The 18522-nt window shown below is 40.7% G+C and overlaps 1 protein-coding gene and 1 pseudogene across 2 annotated transcripts; one reads left to right on the top strand and one right to left on the bottom strand.

The window, feature by feature from the left end:
- Positions 1-415: 415 nt before the first annotated feature.
- Positions 416-4844, bottom strand: LOC112170523 (laccase-14). Of its 2 annotated transcripts, XM_024307850.2 has the most exons (7): positions 4667-4844; positions 4396-4547; positions 3821-4065; positions 3559-3684; positions 2766-3354; positions 1053-1405; positions 416-650 (listed from the first exon to the last, which is right to left on the bottom strand). In XM_024307850.2, the coding sequence occupies exons 1-7, from the start codon at positions 4760-4762 to the stop codon at positions 517-519; spliced, it is 1695 nt and encodes a 564-aa protein (XP_024163618.1). In that variant the 5' UTR covers positions 4763-4844; the 3' UTR covers positions 416-516. The 2 variants fall into 2 exon arrangements, with proteins under 2 accessions (XP_024163618.1, XP_040365135.1); XM_040509201.1 differs by lacking the exons at positions 416-650; positions 1053-1405 and adding an exon at positions 1874-2105.
- Positions 4845-13917: 9073 nt separating this feature from the next.
- On the top strand, positions 13918-17028 carry LOC112171217 (annotated as a pseudogene).
- The last annotated feature ends 1494 nt before the right edge of the window (positions 17029-18522 follow it).

Below are 18522 nucleotides of genomic sequence, written 5' to 3'. Positions count from 1 at the left end.
AGTGTTGTAAATATCATATATATGTATAGTTGTCCACGAGATTACTCATTAGTTATGTCCTTAATTATGATGTAAACCCTACTCATATATAAATGAGTCTTGTGAAAATGAATCACACACTTCTCTCTCCTCATATATTTTGTCTCTCTATTCTCTCTCTATCTTACTCTTCAGTTTATAGTAAGGGCAAAATTCTATGCACACTCTAGCTTTTTGCTATGGCTCAAAAGTTTTGAATTTTTTTTCTTAATTTTTATTAAAATTTCTTAATTTGCAATCAAAATTTTTTAAAGAAGAATTTTGGCCAATAGCTTATAGACTGACCTTGTGTGTCATTCCGCTAATGATTTTCATAAATTATTTTCCAATGGCATATCATCAACTTACAATCACTTATTCAACATAATAACAAACATAATAATTAAAACTATATATATATTAGATTACATTCACTTATTCAACATAATAACAAACATAATAATCAAAACTACATATATAAGATTTCTGACCGAAAGACTAAGCACAAACTGGCAAGTTTGGAGGGGGTCGTCGAATGCTAGTTCCCTTAGTGGGGCCATTCTTGACAATAATCACCGAATTCATACCCCAACTAGCATGACGTTCTAAATGACAATGCATAAACCACACTCCTGAAGAATTATGAAACTTGTAAGTACACAAAAATTTCACTTTAAATTCCTTAAATATCAAACAAGATCAAAATTCAATAACTTGCACAATTCAATAATTAATTCACTTGACAAATTAATTGACATTTTTCACGAACCCAGACGCGTACTAGAACAGAGCCATGTGAAGTTCTGTTGCGTGGCTTTGTATGGTTCAGATCGAACAGAACGTACTCATCATTGCTCAAATGAATAATGATTGTTTTGAAATATGTGGTTCAAATAGTACACTGCCGGCCTGCTGTCATATATATCTTGTAGTTTACTAGAGATATAATTACTAATTAGCATCCTAAAAGCTAACTCTAAACCCTAGCTGGCAATAAATCTAATTAACATGACAGGGAGAGAGGCTGTACATACCGGGATTGTTAGCAACGAATCGGATGGCAGTCCATCCATTCTTCGGAATTCCAACAGTGTTGACTTCCGGTGGATCGACCAAGTTGTAAGTGGCCGGAGAAGTGGTCTCATTCCAGTTGCCGTAAGCAGACCCAACAACATGGAAGCTGTAACCATGTAGATGCATTGGATGGTTTTCTGCATTCCCGACATTAGTCCCTTGGTACACAATTTCAATTGATGCCCCGTACTCGATCATCTTCACCTTTGTCCCTACCTCCGGCAATAGATACAGTTCTGTATCAACTCCAGAAAAGTTGAAATACACCGGCGGTTGATTTGGAAAATCGTCTTCGTAAGTATCATTTAAGTTCCTATGCAAATTATCCAAGTAATTAATTCATGATTTATTTTACTAATTTTTTGAATTCATGTGCCCTTATATATATGAGAGGAATAATTTGATATATAGCAACCAATTTATTTTGAATAACATCATATGAAAATAGAAAAATTTTACGGTACATTAAGGGAAAAACTTATAAACAGTACCTGAATTACGGGCCACTAATAACTTTCGTACCTCAACTTTAAAAACTATCACAATAGTACCTAGATTATCTAACACGACCTAACATTCATACATGCCGTCCATTTTGCCATTAACGGTGTTAAATTTACAAGGGTAAATCTGTCATTTCACTGTTCATCTCTCTTACCATGGTAATGTTCATTTTAAAAAAATTATTTTCCTCTCCTTAGAAATTTTTTTTTTTAATTAAATTAAAATTGAACAGTACCATGGTAATAGAGATGAACAGTGAAATGACAGATTTACCCTTGTAAATTTAACACTGTTAACAGCAAAGTGGATCCCAGGTATGAATCTTGGGTCGGGGTGAAAAGTCCAGGTACCAAAATGATAGTTTTTGAAGTTGAGGTACAAAAGTTATTAGTGGCTCATAGTTTGGGTACTGTTTGTATTTTTTTCCCTGTTCTGTATCAACTCCAGAAAAGTTGAAATACACCGGCGGTTGATTTGGAAAATCGTCTTCGTAAGTATCATTTAAGTTTCTATGCAAATTATCCAAGTAATTAATTCATGATTTATTTTACTAATTTTTTGAATTCATGTGCCCTTATATATATGAGAGGAATAATTTGATATATAGCAACCAATTTATTTTGAATAACATCATATGAAAATAGAAAAATTTTACGGTACATTAATGAGTAAACTTAGTGCGATACAGTAGTAGTCAAATACGTTGCAAAAATAGAATGGTAACAAATTAGTCTACGGAAAATTCTACAATGTGTTAATGTATGACATGCATACAATTGCCTTAAAATTGGTAAATTGAGTCATCAAAATAGTAATATTAGTCCTCAAAGTGGTAACATGAGTCCTTAAAGTGGTAAATTTTCTTAGTTTACTATATGAGTTCTCAAAATAGTAATATTAGTCCTCAAAGTGGTAACATGAGTCCCTAAAGTGGTAAAAATAGTTAATATATAAGAAATATTAATATATCATAGTTTTACCCATTAGTCTACTAATGCATAAAATCACTATATCATTGTAACTTAATATATCGATATATTAATTTACCATAAATGAACACATAAAAATTATACATACATGTGTCTAGAAAGAAATTTTATAGTGGTGGGACCACTCTTTCAAGGTTGTACGTAGAATATAAATATGGTCACCGAGAAATTATAACGTACCTATAGTATGCTTGCAGTATGTCAGTAGTGGGGGTGGAGAAGCTGATATTGTTCAAGCTAGCAGCCAGCCTGTTACCATTCGGACCCCCGCAGGTGACATTAGCCTCACAAGGTAGTTGGTTCACGGAGACTGAGATTATGATTCTTTCGGTAAAATTTTTGGGCACACTGAGATGTTTCTTGCTTGCCAAGGCCCTTAACTGAGCTGTGAAGTTGTCTACAGCTTTTTTGTTTGTTACAAAGGGAAGTGAAGGCATAGGAATAGTCGACGGAGCGGAAGTTACTTTCGTGTACCGAAGGATAGCTGTGGTGGTGGTGTTGTCGAAGGGAGCGTTTGAGTCGAAAAATGGGCTGGCAGCAATGTAATAGTAACTTGGGGTCTGGTTTGCCGTTAGTAGAATATCCATGGTTTGTCCTGGAGCTATCATTATGTAGCTTGTGACTATAGGCTTTAAGTATGCTGCGTCTTGTGCCACCACTGTGAAGTTGTGCCCGGCAATTCCGAAGAACATTTCTTCATTCATAACACCGCTCACTAGACGAAGAAGATAGGTTTTGCCGTATTCAACCCCAAGAGTGTATATAGTTTCTGCAATATATTGCAGAAGAAATTAATTTTTAATTTACAAAATTCATTAAATCATTTGTCCTTCTTTTCACTTTGTACTGTGTCTAAAAAATATGAAGTGTTTAAGTTAGAGGTTGTGACATAACAAATTTAGTGGTTGTCTCAAAATAATAAATCATTAAGCAATTTGTTTTTTACTTTTTTGTTTTGTTTTTATAGATATACCGTTGGAGCAATTGTATAAAGCTCCTGGCCAGCCATTGATGGTGAATCCAGTGGACGCCTCTGGGTCACTTCCGGTTGCCATGGCGTCATCAATTAGTTCCTTTACGTCTGTATTAAACCATGATCCTGCCAATATAAAAAATTAAGACAGAAAACGATTACTAAATGTGAATTATTAGTGATTTGAGCATACCTTAACTAGATTTATTTTATTAAAAGATATAGATAGAGATAATAATATAGATAATATGTATGTATATACCAAGAAAAATTGTTTGCTCTGCGTATGGTTTAGGAAATGGATAAGTTTTTCCTCTCTCAGGTAAAATAACAATGTGGCCATGAACTGTGGCACGTGACCAGTCGCTATGTGCATGCCACCAAAGTGTGCCTTCTTCATCTGAGAATATGACCTCATAAGTGAACTTCTTTCCAGGTTGAATTGGACACTGGGTGATATTTTCTGGACCATCTGACCATGAATTACGCGGTTGCTTCACTCCATGCCTATAAAAAGGTTCAAGCATATAAAATCAAATTTCAATCATGGTCGAGGAGAGTAGCAAAATTTAAGAACAGTGATATTTCTCAAATTTGCTTCATAAAATGGATAGGTGTATTCATTTCCTTATTTGAGGAGACAACAATTTCTAAGACTTTAGTTTATTATTAACTTCATGCATGGAAATAACAGATATATATTGAACAGAGAATCATTGACTGAGATACATATGTCAGTCGAAAGACTTTATGTTCCTCAGTTTAGTGAGCACTTGGATCTGCATCTGATCGTACACTGAGAGAGAGAGAGAGAGAGAGGGAGAGAGAGAGAGAGACCAGTGAATGGTGACACCATATTTGCCATCATTATGAACAGTAACAAAAGCAGTATCGCCTTTGCGAACAAGAATGGTTGGACCTGGGAACGACTCATTTACAGTGAGCATCGGCTTTGTGAAACAGAGTCTTGTAAAGTTGGTCTCCTTCAGCTGCAGTTAACCACAATAATATTACTAAAGGAATTAACCAAATATCTGTATGATTAACAAACTAAGAAACATATTAATTATATACATATTATACATACTAGTTGACTGATAATCCTTACAATAAAGCTGTAGTGGTGGACGTCAGCAGCCATGGAGAGGAGTAGCCCATCAAGGAAGAAAGTCCCCAGGAGGAGGAGAAGTATGCGGCAACCCATTTTCTAAAATTGGATGATCTGAATTTCCTCTTCGATCTGCTCTGTTTGCTCTCGCAGAGGAGGATTCAGTTGCTTGCTTTCGTTTGAGTGCTGCTATTATTTAATATATATAGAAGGACAGAAACCGTGTCTGGCAAAAGATAAAAGATTGACTTTCCTTTTTCATCCGGATGAAGTGTAGTGCTAATAATCATATCTCTGTCCACACCCAACATCGCATCCACCCTATCCATATATGACGACTATATGGTATATGGTAGTAACTGTTCTTAATTTACCTACTTGATCTGTATAAGCCTCATGCTGACGAAAAATTCATAGTAATGTGACGTATGCCATACATCAAGTTTTTTGAATATTTTAGACCGTTGGATATAATTAAAATGTGAATATATTTGACAGTCTAGAATATTCAATAGTGGTAACCTGCTTACTAGTTAACCGGTATGAATTTTTTTTTTTTTCAAGATTCTCAATTACATATTCAAAAAATAAAATTTAGAAAACCCAAAATTGTAAAGGAGAAGAAGAAAAAAAGAGGAAGAAACTCGTCCCCGTCCAATTTTTACAAAAATCATTCAGTTTTTGTCTAATTTTGTTCTAAGAGAAAACCCTAATGTGAAGAGGAGAAGACGAGATGAAGGACGAAGAAGGAAGAAGGAAGAAGACAGAAAAAAGAAAGAGAAAGGAAAAAAAGGCAGATAGAGTTGAGGATGATTCTTTTCAAAAATAAAAAATAAAATAAAAACTTAATTAACCATATTCTCTTCTAATTTTATGATAACAGAGATCAAAAGTAGTAATTAAGGTTGTAATTTTGATAATGCTTCAATATTCCAAGCCTAAGTCATAAAATTGATGACAGAACGAATTATTGTAAAAAGTGGTAGTCAAGTTATAATTAGTGTTAATATTTCACTATAACAAGTTTGAGAAATTTTTTACCAATAAAACAACGAAATGTGATCAAAAGTGGTAATCTAGTTGTAATAAGTGTTAATATTTCACTATTACAAGTTTTCATAACCACTTTACTGATAAAACAACGAATGTGTTGCTACAATGGTAAAACTTCATAAATTTAAGTAAATTTGCGATGAGTCTTTTATGGTGTAATGAAGTTGTCTATTTTGTAACTACTTTCCTTTAGCCAAAGTAGTAACCAAGGTTGTATTTGTGGTAATTATTCAATATTACAAGTTTGAGAACCATTTAACCGATGAGATAACGAATTGTCGTAGAAGTAGTAATCAAGCTCTTATTTGTGGTAATTTTTTATAGAGTTAAAGACCAATAACTACAAAAGACACTACCATTTACCAATAGCAGACTCCAGAACCAATAACCAGTGCGACCAACAATTGAAACAGGCTGTCAGCCCATTATATAGAAAAAACACTCAAATATTAAGAAAATTATGAAACATGCCACTGAGACTCACATAACTCATTTCTCCCAAAATCAGAATGGTTCCAAAATCGAAACCATCCAAAAATCCAAATCCTCCCTAAATCGATCTAGGGCTTCGACGAAGGTAGGTGGCGAAGCGAGGCGGCGAAGCAAGGTTACGAAGCAACCCACGAAGGGAGGCGGCGAAGCAGCCGACTAAGGGAGGTTGCGAGGCTGCGAAGCAAATGGTGAAGGGAGGCTACAAAACAGGCGAAGTGAGGCGATGAAGCGAGGTTGCAAAGCCAGCAAAGGGAGGTTGCAAAGCTAGGCGGCAAAGCAGCCGGCGAAGCGAGGCTACGAAGCTAGAAGGCGAAGCGAGGGCACAACCCCGGAGGTGAGGCTTCTGTGATGCTAGGGCTTGAAGGTCAGTAGAGAAATTTGTAGTTGCTGAAGGTCAGTAGCTATAGTCTAATTATGCATTCGATACTATCGAAATTTGATTATGCTTAGTAGTTTTAGTTGAGAAATGTTGGTTGAGAAATTCTGAGGGTCAGTACTTTCAGCCTTATGTTGTCACAGGTTTTGGCATGGTTAAGCTATAATGGATCGTGTGTTGTTTATTTGTTTTGCAATTTGGTGGAGCTATACTGATCTTAATTTGTTTGTTATTTCTGTAGGACTCAGCAACATTTTGTTTGCAAGTCAGTAGCTATAGTCTGATTATCAGTTTTATATTGAGGGTCAGTAGCTTTAGTTTTGTGTTTATGTTAGTTTCTTATGCGATTGGTGGTGTTGTGTAATGCTTTAGTTTTGTGTTTGTGTTAGTTTGACAAAAATTTGTTGCTTTTTGGTTATGTGTTCTTGCAAGTTCATGGATTAGTTGCAAAATTTGCTGCTTGTATCTTCTACTTCCTTTTGTTTTTTCTTGTCCAATTTTTATCTCAGAAAGAATGATATGCTAAAACTAAGCGCGCAATTTAACTCTGAAAAATATCATAGTTAGTATACAGTAAATACGGATCGTTCAAATTCTGGGATTGAGGGTACACCTATCATTGTAACATTTTCCCCACTACTAAAGCTCCAAGGACAGAACGAGTTTGTATGGGAACCCAAACATCAAGAGGCCTTTGACAAAATCAAGGCCTATTTAGCGAGCCCGCCAGTGCTCGTTCCTCCGAGAGCCGGATTTCCATTAAAATTGTATATTTCAGCAGCTGAGGCTTCCATTGGCAGCCTTCTTGCTCAGGATGATGAAGACGGCATAGAACATGCCATCTTTTACCTTAGTAAGACACTCACAGATTGCGAAACAAGGTACACTCCAATGGAAAAGTTGTGTCTTACGTTATACTTCTCACCATGCAAGTTGCGACATTACATGTTGTCCTTTACTACTTTGCATCGTTTCTCAAACCGATCTAGTCAAGTATATGTTATCAAGACCTATCCTGAGACGTCGTATTGGCAAATGGGTACTCGCCTTGTCAGAATTTTCGCTTTAGTATGTCTCACAGAAAGCAATTAAGGGACAAGCCATCGCTGATTTTCTAGCGCATCACCCTATGCTAGACACCTCCGCGGTGAGAGATTTAGAGGCCGCTGCTAAAACTTTAGATCGCCCGAACTTGGCATGCTTACCAGAGTACGCCGCGCTATATCAAGCCACAGTCTCACTCCAACCCTAGGTATTGTACTTTGACCGTTCAAGAACAGATACACTAGCAGGGGCAGGAGTCGTGTTGGAGAATCTGACAGGCGATCGTTTTTCCTATTCTTTTCAGTTAGAGTTCCGATGCACTAATAACCAAGCATAATATGAGGCCCTCATTATAGGCCTAGAAGTGTTGCTAGAATTAGGGGTTAGAGACATACAGGTTCGTGAAGATTCGTTGCTCATGATCAATCAGCTTCGCGAGAAGTTCCAGCGCACAAGTTACTTGCTCGCACCCTATTTGGATCGTGCACTGGAACTTTTTAACCAATTCGATGATGTGGACTTGGAACAGATTCCTCGCGAGCGCAATTTTGTAGCCAATGAGCTCACCCAGCTGGCCACAGGCATTACTTTGAAGTTTGGTGTTCGCGAGCGCATTCTAAAGGTCGAGCGCCGTACATTGCCTTCATGGCTCGCTCGGCCTAACCCACCTGATGACGCAACTGTGGCTGTCTTAGACCTTATTGATGTGGACTGGCGAGCTCCTCTGATCGCCTACCTTAAGCAACTAGACTCCTCTACTAACAAGAAGATACGCTTTCTCACGCTTAATTACTTTCTCAAAAACGATGAGCTGCGCCGATGCAGTGAAGAGGGCATCAATTTTAGGTGTGTATATGGCCGCGAAGTGAAGCTAATGATGCGACAAGAACATGCAGGTGTATGTGGAGCTCATCAAGCGGGTCTTAAGATGTATTGGCTGATCTGGAGACATGATTATTATTGGCCCAGTATTTTAAAGATTGCATCGCGTTCGCGAAGGGTTGCCAAGATTGCCAGGCACACGGACCAGTCCAGCACATTCCCAATATACCCATGCAGCCTACTATAAAACCTTGGCCTGCGGGAGGCTGGGCATTAGATCTGATTGGGATGATCCATCCCCATTTATCTCTCCAGCACAAGTTCATCATTGTCGCTACAGACTTCTTTACTAAGTGGGTAGTGGCTGAGCCTTTGAAGGAGGCCTCGGGTGCCACCATTCGACAATTTATCTTTCAAAATATTATTTGCAGTTTTGGTGTTCCGGAGGTACTGGTCTCAAATAGGGGGGCATCATTTATGGGACGCAATATGCAAGAGCTTGTGGCTGACTAGGGTATCCAGTTTATCCACTCTACCCCTTACTATGCTCAATCCAACGGCCAAGCAGAGGCCAGTAACAAGATTATCATCACGTTACTGAAGAAGATGCTTGCAGAGAATCCTCGCCAGTGGCATGACACATTGTATGAGACACTATGGGCTTATCGCACTTCCAAGTGGAACCCTACAACCACTACACCCTATGCTTTAATGTTTGGCCACGATGCAGTTCTCCCTTTGGAATTCAATGTTCAATCCCTGCACGTCCAGGATCAACATCATATGATTGGTGAGGATTATGTCCAGGCTATGTGGCAGGAGCATGAAGATCTTAGCGAGAAGCGCTTAGAGGCTTTGGACAGCTTAGTGATGGAAAAGCAACGCATCGCTCGCGCCTATAATAAGAGGACACGCGGGTGCAGCTACAAGGATGGTGACCTTGTGTGGAAAGTAGTCATGCCACTCGGCGAGAAGTTTACCGGCCGCGGTAAATGGACTCTGCCTTGGGAAGGACCCTTTGTGGTTCACCGAATTCTAGATTGCGGGGCTTTTCACCTTAAGGATTTGGACGGCGAACTCCATCGCAACCTAATCAATGGCAGGTTCTTGAAGAAATATTACCAAGTGTCTGAGTATTTGAAGATCCACCTGTTCCTGGGACAGGGAGGCAAACATATATAGTCTTACTGTGTTCACGTCCTCCCTACCACTTAGGCCTCCTCATTGGCCCCATTCTCATGTATTTGCTTCACCTAGTAAGACTAGGAGGGCAACATTCTATGCCTTCAGGCCTTGTATTCGCTGCCTTCTTTTCTCTGATTATTATTTTGGTTTCTCTGATTGCATTTAAATTTGAGAAATTTCTTCAATTCTTTTGACAATAAGTGTTAAGAGTTTGAGCACATTTAGCATGGCCTATACCAGAGGCCTTACTATATTATAGAAAAAGTAGCGAAAGAAATATGATTGTATTCATAAAGTGGCTTTGCGGCCAAAAGCAATACAAGTACATTCGCAAAGGTTACATTTGCAAGACTACAAAGCCAAAAGTCACTGGAACATTGTACTTCAGATCTTCTAAGAGTCTAGGTTGTTTGTTAGGAGGGCAGTTTGACGGTCACTCTTCCTCTTGCTCTCTTCACCCTCCTCAGATCTGAGCTACAGCTGCTATCGTCTGTACTGCAAGGAGATGGAAGGAAATAATCCATCGCAATCCTTCCAGTTAGTTATCCTCCGAGATGAAGGTGGTCATCAAAGGAAAGTGTAGTCCAGCTGCCCCATCTCCCTCCAGGACAAAACGAAAGTTCGATCCGCTAAGTCCAGGAGGTAGGGCGTTGAAAAAGAGCGTACGGCCTTGGGTGGCCTCACACCCTTCTTCGATTTGCTCAGCGCAAGGGAACCTAAGGAGAAGGACTCCTGGTATCCTGCGTTAGGAGCGCCGCATGTTCTTCAACCTAACTGAAACCGGGTGAATCCCACCCAGACTTTTTGAGGCCAAAGACATGCGGCTGGACCTGAGATTAGGCCATAAGGCCTACCCAGGACTTGAGATTAAGCCATAAAGCCTAAGAGCTAGAGGCTGAGAGCGGGATTGTGAGGAGAAGATTTTAGGAAGGAAAGGAACAGAAGTAGGGCTTGCAAGGCTATTTCTAGGTAAGCCAGGGTTGTGGGTATTTCACTTCTACAAGTACAGATATTTATAGGGCCAACCTTAGTGGCCTCAACCCTTTGATGGATGGCCATCAATAAAGCCATCAATAGAGCCATCAATAAGAATTGAATGCGGTGATCTCAGAAATGAAGGAAAATTGAAGACGCGTGGGAAATGGAACGGTCTTCAAAGAGGTAACTACTTCGTTTTGAGATTATCTTTTAAAACCGTTTTAATGCGCAGTTAAGGCAGAGTTAAACACTGTGTTGCCTACAAAATTTGAAGTAGTATTTGGGCTAACAAAGTGGGCTAAATAACTAAATAATATTAATATTAATATTGTTCATACAAAATAATGGGCCTAATACTAGAGGCCTAAAGTCCCCGACCCGCATAAGTTAGATGGAGGAAATGCTCGTCCAGGCGAAAGCCAGCGTCAGCAGCGGCTTGTTCAGCTTGTTGTACTTCTCTGCGAGCATGGGCCAGGTTTTGAGACAGCGTCTCAGAAACAGCTAAGGGTTATTCTAGTTTAGGCGAGCTTGGCCGTCACCGCCGCTAGTTGGGCCTGGAGTTCCTAGATCTGGGACTGAAGGTGATTCTCCGCGAGCCTCAAATCTCTAATAAGGGTGGCCCGCTCACCCAGAAAGTCGCACAGGTTGTCCATCTGTTAGGTAAGGGCTTGATAATGGGCTTGGGCCTGTCTGGCCTACGCCGTCGCAGTCGTTTTCTCATTAAGCCACCTGGGGAGATCATCTAGCAGCTTGTCTATGTCGCGGAACTGGGCTTCAAAGATGACTCCCTCGCGGAGAAGAACTTGGAGGTACTCTAAAGCTCTCGCAGGCGCACCTGGCGTCAGAATGTCTGGTCCCAGGAGACAGCGAAGGCCTTCTCTAGTGTCATCTATAACTCTAGGGGGAGTCACTTCAAGCATGAGAGCCAACTGCTCTAATCTGGACGGAGGAGCTTGTTGAGGTGCAGGAACAATGATAGGGGCCTCAAGAGGCTCCGCAACAAGAGCTGCCTCTGGCACTGGCTCGGGGTTCATACCTTCCTCTACTTCAGGTACTTGGGGGGCATGGGGGGCAGGTTCTTGGTCAGCCACATTTTCGCCAACTGGCCCAGTGGGGTTTTTGCCAACTATTGCCTCGGTAGCGACAGCCATCTCCTCATTCTGAACGGAGTTCTGACCCTAAAAAGCAATGTTAGAACATCAGAGAGTCAGGACAAGGGGCTACATTAAAGGTGACTATGAGAAGATACACCTCTTCAATAATGGGCTCATGAAGAGTTTCAGAAGCACTAAGAAGGATAGGGGTCCCTGCTGTCATTTGTTCCTAGACAACCTCGACATTGTTTGGAATCGAATTAGGCGCTACTAGGAGGTGAGTTGCAGTTGGCTGCTCGCGAGGGTTATCTAGAGGTGGCATTCGTTCCTCATCCTCAGGCTAGCTATCATCTAGAATCTAGACTGGCACCAGAGTCAACTGCGAGTCACTCGCCGTATTGACAGGAGGTGGAGGGTTGGCTAAATCAGGTGGCTCTTGAGCATGTGAAGAGGATTCTCCTCCACCAGCGGCGGACAATCCTTCCCCAATTTTCCTTGAGGGGTCTGTGGATCTATGACGAACCTGCAAGAGAGGAGTGTTATGGGTTCAGACATAAGAATAGAACAAAGATTGCAGTGATCGCTGTAGGTATGTATTACTAATCGATCAGCGAGTGGTTCGTCTTCTACCCACGGGTCAGTCTGGGGGTCGAAACTACTACGCTTTCAGGTTAGAGCGGCTGCAATCTATTAAAGATTCAAGAAATCACATTAGACTGTGAAAGAAAACATCAAGATAATGGACTCTATGAAGAACGCCTTACTGTTTGTGGGTCGTCATCATCAGAAGAATCTTCGATTTCAGGCTTCGTCACTATTGCTTTTTGTTTCGCGGGAGTAGCATCAACTGTTTGATTACCGGGAGGCGGCATACTTCTCCGCTGCAAATAAAATATGAGTTAGGGGAATGGAGAACCTGCTAAGAGATAAAAGGAGGAGAATGGAGAACCTGCTAAGAAAATTACTTCTTGAGAGCGCTTGCGGATTACGATTCCGGCTGAGCAGGACACGGAGCCAGTACAGGTTGCGGAGGTTGTGTTTCGTCCTCAGGGAAGCAAGCAAGCTGCTCAGTATCAGCTTTATAGGGATACCTCAAGTCTTGAAAGAGGGTTGCGAAGAGTTCATCATCCCACTGTCTTCAACAGTTGACAGAGACTTCTGACCACCATTGGTCGTAGTCCTCAGCGACGCCATCAACGGGAGCAATCTTGTTGGCCTAGTTAGGAAGGTCAACCAGCGTGAGCATGCTTTGGGCTGGTGGAGGCCCGGTTGTGGGGCCAATTCTGCTCCAGGAGGTGTTGTAGTTCCAAGCGTCATAGATGGGGAATGGCACCAGCTGGATCAGGCCGAGTTGGCGGGCGAAGTGATTGGGGGCATAGAGCTCGTAACTGAGTTCATCAGCGGCAAGCCTGATATTTGAGCAGGAGATCGCGCGGCAAAAGCCAAGCGCGCGCGATCACTGTAATTAGGATGCCCAGGAAGGAACCCATTTTCAAGTAGAGGCGGGAGTCTTCTTTCAAGCACCAGATCCGAATACGGCATTTCGTCCAAAAGGTACAGATAGGAGAAACATTCAGAATAAGGTAGGTATGTGTACCTTTCCTCGTGGCATAGCCATTGACCAAGAAGCTCATCGGCCTGTGGGAGTGGTGGAATGTCTTCTCAGCCAAAATACGGGAAGTAAGTTTGAATCCAGAAGTCGAGGATCCAAAAAGGGCAAGAAATGCCGGTCTCAAAAGGATGCATGGTGGCTTGATACAGAGTGCGATAGAGAGCGCCTAGTACTGGTTGTCCGAGCCCTACGCGGCGGCCGTTGTAGAGGGTCGTGCCCAGAAAAGTCCAAAGACCGGTGGGTTTGTTGGCAGAAGTACAAAAAATGGATTTGCAGAGCCAATACGCCAGGAAAGCAATTCCACCAATCGCATTGTGGTCTTTGCGGTAATGGGTCAGCCATCGCGGATAAGAACCGCTATAAGAACCATGGCCGGTTTGAGCCATTGTCGAGGCGAATGTGGCGGAGTCAAAATGACCATGCACGTAGGATTCACAGTCGATGGGTAGCCCAGTGATAGTGAGAATGTCTAGCAAAGTAATGCTCATTTGGCCAAATCGAAAATCAAAAGTGTTGGAGGCGGTGTTCCAAAAATAAAGAAAGGCGGCCAGCGGTGAGCCATTGCTACCGCGCGGAAGGCGAAAACACAGATAAGATGGTGTGGGCAATACCTTCAGCGTTCCAGCGAGCCAGATCTCGTGCTCGCGCTTCGCGATACCAAGAGCGCTCCGTCACACTGATGGTGGGCCAGTTCCCTATTTTGGCTCTGTACGGATGCGCACCCCATCTATTGAAATCTCCAGGGGTCCTTCAGAGGATCGGAATAGGTCAACGGATGGGTAGACAGTAGAGGGCGAGAGCATTGTCTGGGATGGAATCTCGCGGTGAAGGACCCAGTCTGGCATGATGGTTTGGGAGTCTAAGAAGTAGAGGTCTCTAGACATTGGTATGAATGAAGCAGCGGGCACCGATACTGGTTCCCCAGGTGTAAGCGGTCTTCTCGTTGATTTCCTCCTCCTGATCGATGATCATTTTCTTAGGGGGAGCGATTTCTAGGCGTCTGAGAAGAAATAGTAGGGAACAAGAAGGTCTCTGGGTTTAAGAGAGACTGGAAAGTTTCTGATGTGACAGGTTTGAAGTGGCTACGAGGTTTAAATAAGAAATTTTGTGAGGGAAACGATGCAACGAAAAGACGTTTTGCAAGCGAATGGACTCGATCCCTCATTAATGGCCTTGTTTCGGTCATCAAGAGTGTCGTTTAAGTCCCCTTCAATCAGTTACATTTTTGTGGGCCAGATTTCGGGGTCTGGGGGGCAATGTTTGAGCCCAAAAGCAATTTTGGCAAGATCCCTTTAGGGGATTTAACATAGCGGACCGATACCTACGGCCCAAAATTAAGTCTACGTGGGTTTGGGTTATAGCTTCACCTATTCCAAGATCCATAAGGAAAACAAGCCCTTATTGGAATCAGGTAGCGGAGATTGAATAGAAAACTTCAATCAATAATCCTTCTATGGCAAGGAGCAATCGAAACCCTAGGGTATAAATACCAGGTTTCAAGGACGAAAAAGAGAGAACTCTTCAATCAATCAATCAATCTCAACGAATACTAAAGCCTCTCCGAAGAAAACCTACCTGCAACCTAGTTGCAAACCAGCGAAGCAAGGGTAACGCCCTCGCAGCCCAGCGAAGCTAAAGATACGCTTTAGCAAACCCGTGCTTTCTCCAAACTTCCCAATGATTGCTCTATTTAACCTACAATGTTAAGTGTCGATTCAGTGAACGTAAGAGATCACAACCAAAGCCCTTATCCATAAGGCAAGAAGTCCTTTTTTGAAAGGCATAGAAAAGTACCTTGTAACGAGGTTGGTGCTCTCCTCATCCACATCGTTTGATCAAGAAGTCAAGTCAAGGGATTCCCCAACGACTACACCCCATGGTGCTGGCACGCTCGCGCACTCAAAAGAGACAATTTGCACCAGACTGGTTTTGGAGCCAAACACAAGGCAAGCTACAAGGTGTATTCTTGATAATGGGCGTGTTCCCATAGTTACTGGTAGCAATGGTTTGTACTTGTGATGGTAGGTGCCACTATGTTCTTGTGTAAATATTTTCTACAATGTTTTCTCTTTCTTATTATTAGTGTATATGTTAATTATGTTAAAGTTAGAATGTTCAGTCACATAAATGCCACTTAGCTGTTGATAAAATAGCCTTCCTGGTAAACAAATATCTTCTGAAAAGACAACTCTATGTTTGTTGGTGATATTGGCACCATTTAACTCAGTCTCTTCAGGTTGAATTCAGATACACTCTGGAATTTAGAGGGATGCTATTATTTATATGTTTTTCTCTTCTTTTCGGTTGTATTCATAACATTATTTGTTGTCATAAATATCAGGTTAATATATGGAAAACTAGATGTTCCCAAAGCCTCAAAAGAGATCGCATCTGAAGTGTCTTCTGAGTTGGCAGATTTAGAAAGAAATGGACACTAGGATGCAGCTGTGCAGTTGGTGATCAAAGCAGGTGACCCTAAGGCTCAATTTTTGGCTGCTAATGATTGGTACTGATTAAGACGCAACCTGGAGATCATCAAGGTTAGTCTGTAATGTTTCTGCTTATATATGTGAATAATGGAATATCCCCCTAGCTCACCCCCAAACAAAAAAGATAGGGACTTAAACTATACATTCTTTGAACAGAGAGACACATGACAAACATAAGTGTTTTATTGATAACTTAAATCATTGTTGTCTCTCTGGTTGAATTTTTTTTTTTTTTCATGAAATGACAGTCTAGTGGATCACCTCCATCTGCCTTCGAAGTACCGTATGATTCTTTCCGCAAAGAATGTGATTCTAGTGTAGTAGACACTAATGACATTAGTTCCTCTGCTAATGTTATGGAGGAAGTTAAATCAAAGGAATTGGACTATGACTTCATTTGCTTTTTCCTCTCATACCAAAGGGTTGATCTATACAGATCAATTGATTGGCGATGTGAAGATATGGTGTCAGGTAAGTCATATTGGGGTACATTACTACAGAATGATCATCCATCTTTGTGTTCTCGAATCAAATCAGAAAACCCAGAATTTGATCTGTACATGTTTCTTACTCATTACATTCAAATTTAAAAACCCAGAATTTGTTAATTCTCTGCATAAATTTTGCAAAACGGCAATTGACATGGTTTCGTAACGAGCATATCTATCACTGGCTTGACGCTTCCAAACCCTTGGTATGCTCTCCAATTTGTTTCCATTATTTGCTAGAGATGTAGGTAACTCTCCCCTTAGCTTTATGTTTTATTTCCCACACTATTTCTTTGCACCTGTGAATGGTTAGACATATTAGCTTTAGCAATTTTTTTTTTCTCATTAATCAATATGGGCATCTGGAATTGTTAAATTATGCTCATGTAAATTTTGTGTACTCATCTCACACTGGACAAGTTTTGCAGGATATAGTTCTAAACTTTATTTGTGATGCATACCATGACAAAAGTGGAAATTGGGTTGTGCCTGAATCACTGCAAATGAAGAAAGAATTGTCAAACCGCCGAGAAGTGTCTGAACTAAAGAGCAACCGAACTAAGAACAGGTATAGTATATGAACATTGAATGGTTTTAGTTATTGTTGAGTTGGCAAAAAGGGCTAATAGTTTTGTTTATATGCAATCGTGCAGGCATTTTATCAGACATGAAGATTGTTCAGATATTCTAGACTGGATACATGCAGAGAACACAAGGCTGAAACAATGAATTGTCATTTAATATTCACTTCCTTGGTGCTTGATTTTTTCCAAAGCATCTGATATGATCAGACAGAACTATACTTGAGTAGGGATAATCTTCTCCTTACCGGCCAAAAAATCTCATCACAGAGTTTGTTTCTTTGGATAGGTTAGCTTTCCAGCTTACTGCAGCTTTTATGTTGAGTCCTATAATTCTTTTGTTGAGATGATGTCCCAAGTAGATGGACACGCACTATAATTCTTTTCTTACTTAAAATGTTGGCTTCAATGATTGGGAAATACACCCTTTTTTTCTCCTGTATTGGTTAGATTTCTCTTCTTCAATGTTAAATGTATATTATTAACATTAGTTCTTAAAATGACCGGTGTTACAAATTTTGTTCTAAAATTTGCAGGAATCTGTTTTTGTGAAGCAGCTAAACCTGACCGCTTATATTAAAACAATGGGGGGAACAAAAATTTCTAAGTTTCACACTTATATTATTTTTCTCGCTTCGAACACTTCCTCTTCCATGCTCAACCTGACCCCAACTCGACCTACTCCTCCATTCTCTAGGTCAGACCCAGACCCAGCCTCCTCCATGATAGGAGCATTTTAATGCGATGTTTTAATAGTTATTTCCTTAAATAAATCAATTTTAATAAAGTTTCTATTTTTAGGTACCTTGGAGCAAATGGAGAGGAAATGAGCTTAAAGACACATGAGAAGGACGTGAGACATTGGAGATGATAAAGGCGAGGCACGAGGGCAACAGAAATGAGCTGAAATGAAGAAATGAAGTTTTCCTGGTCCAGCCAGGAAATCCTGGTCCGACTAGGAAACCTAGTCAAAGTACGTCAACTAAGAAACATGATCGGAGAAATGAAGAAAAATGCAGAGTCCTAGTTGGACTAGGAAACCTACTCCTGCCAGGAAAAGGAATCCTAATGACACAAGGAGTCCCAGTTGAACTAGGAGAGCAAGAGAAAATAATGGAAAGATCAAGAACGTTTCATATGAAGAATCCTTATTTGACTAGGAGTCCTGAAGACATGATGAGTCTTGATGGGGGATAGGAAACGTGAAGGCAGTAGGAGACCATGTGACTTAAAGATTACTCAAGAAAGCTCAAGAATATTCTAGAAACTTGGAATATTGCGGCAGATAAAGAGACCTAAGTATACCAGGGTTTCCTGAACGCAAAAGGAGTGAATTTTAAGTGAAATAATTGTTTTTGCTGTGAGATATATAAAGGGGTGTAAAAAGTGACGTTTTGGGACTCAAAATATGGCCAGATACGGTCTTGGAGAATTTCAAGGGATTACAACATGCCGAAAGGTTGAAAACACGTCCAGATACATTTTTTGAAGTCCACATTCATTCTTGGCCGAAATTGAAGAGATAAATCAAAACTTATTTATTTAAATTCGGCAAAAATATAAGGGCTAAATACTGTTTAGTACCGTGTGGTTTTGGTCGAACATCAATTCAGTCCCTTAACTTTCAATTTCATCAAAAACA

Source organism: Rosa chinensis, chromosome 6, assembly GCF_002994745.2.
Source record: "Rosa chinensis cultivar Old Blush chromosome 6, RchiOBHm-V2, whole genome shotgun sequence".
Classification (NCBI taxonomy): Eukaryota; Viridiplantae; Streptophyta; class Magnoliopsida; order Rosales; family Rosaceae; genus Rosa; species Rosa chinensis.
The sequence above is the reverse complement of the archived record's forward strand: the minus strand, read 5'-3'. Positions and strand labels throughout refer to the sequence as shown.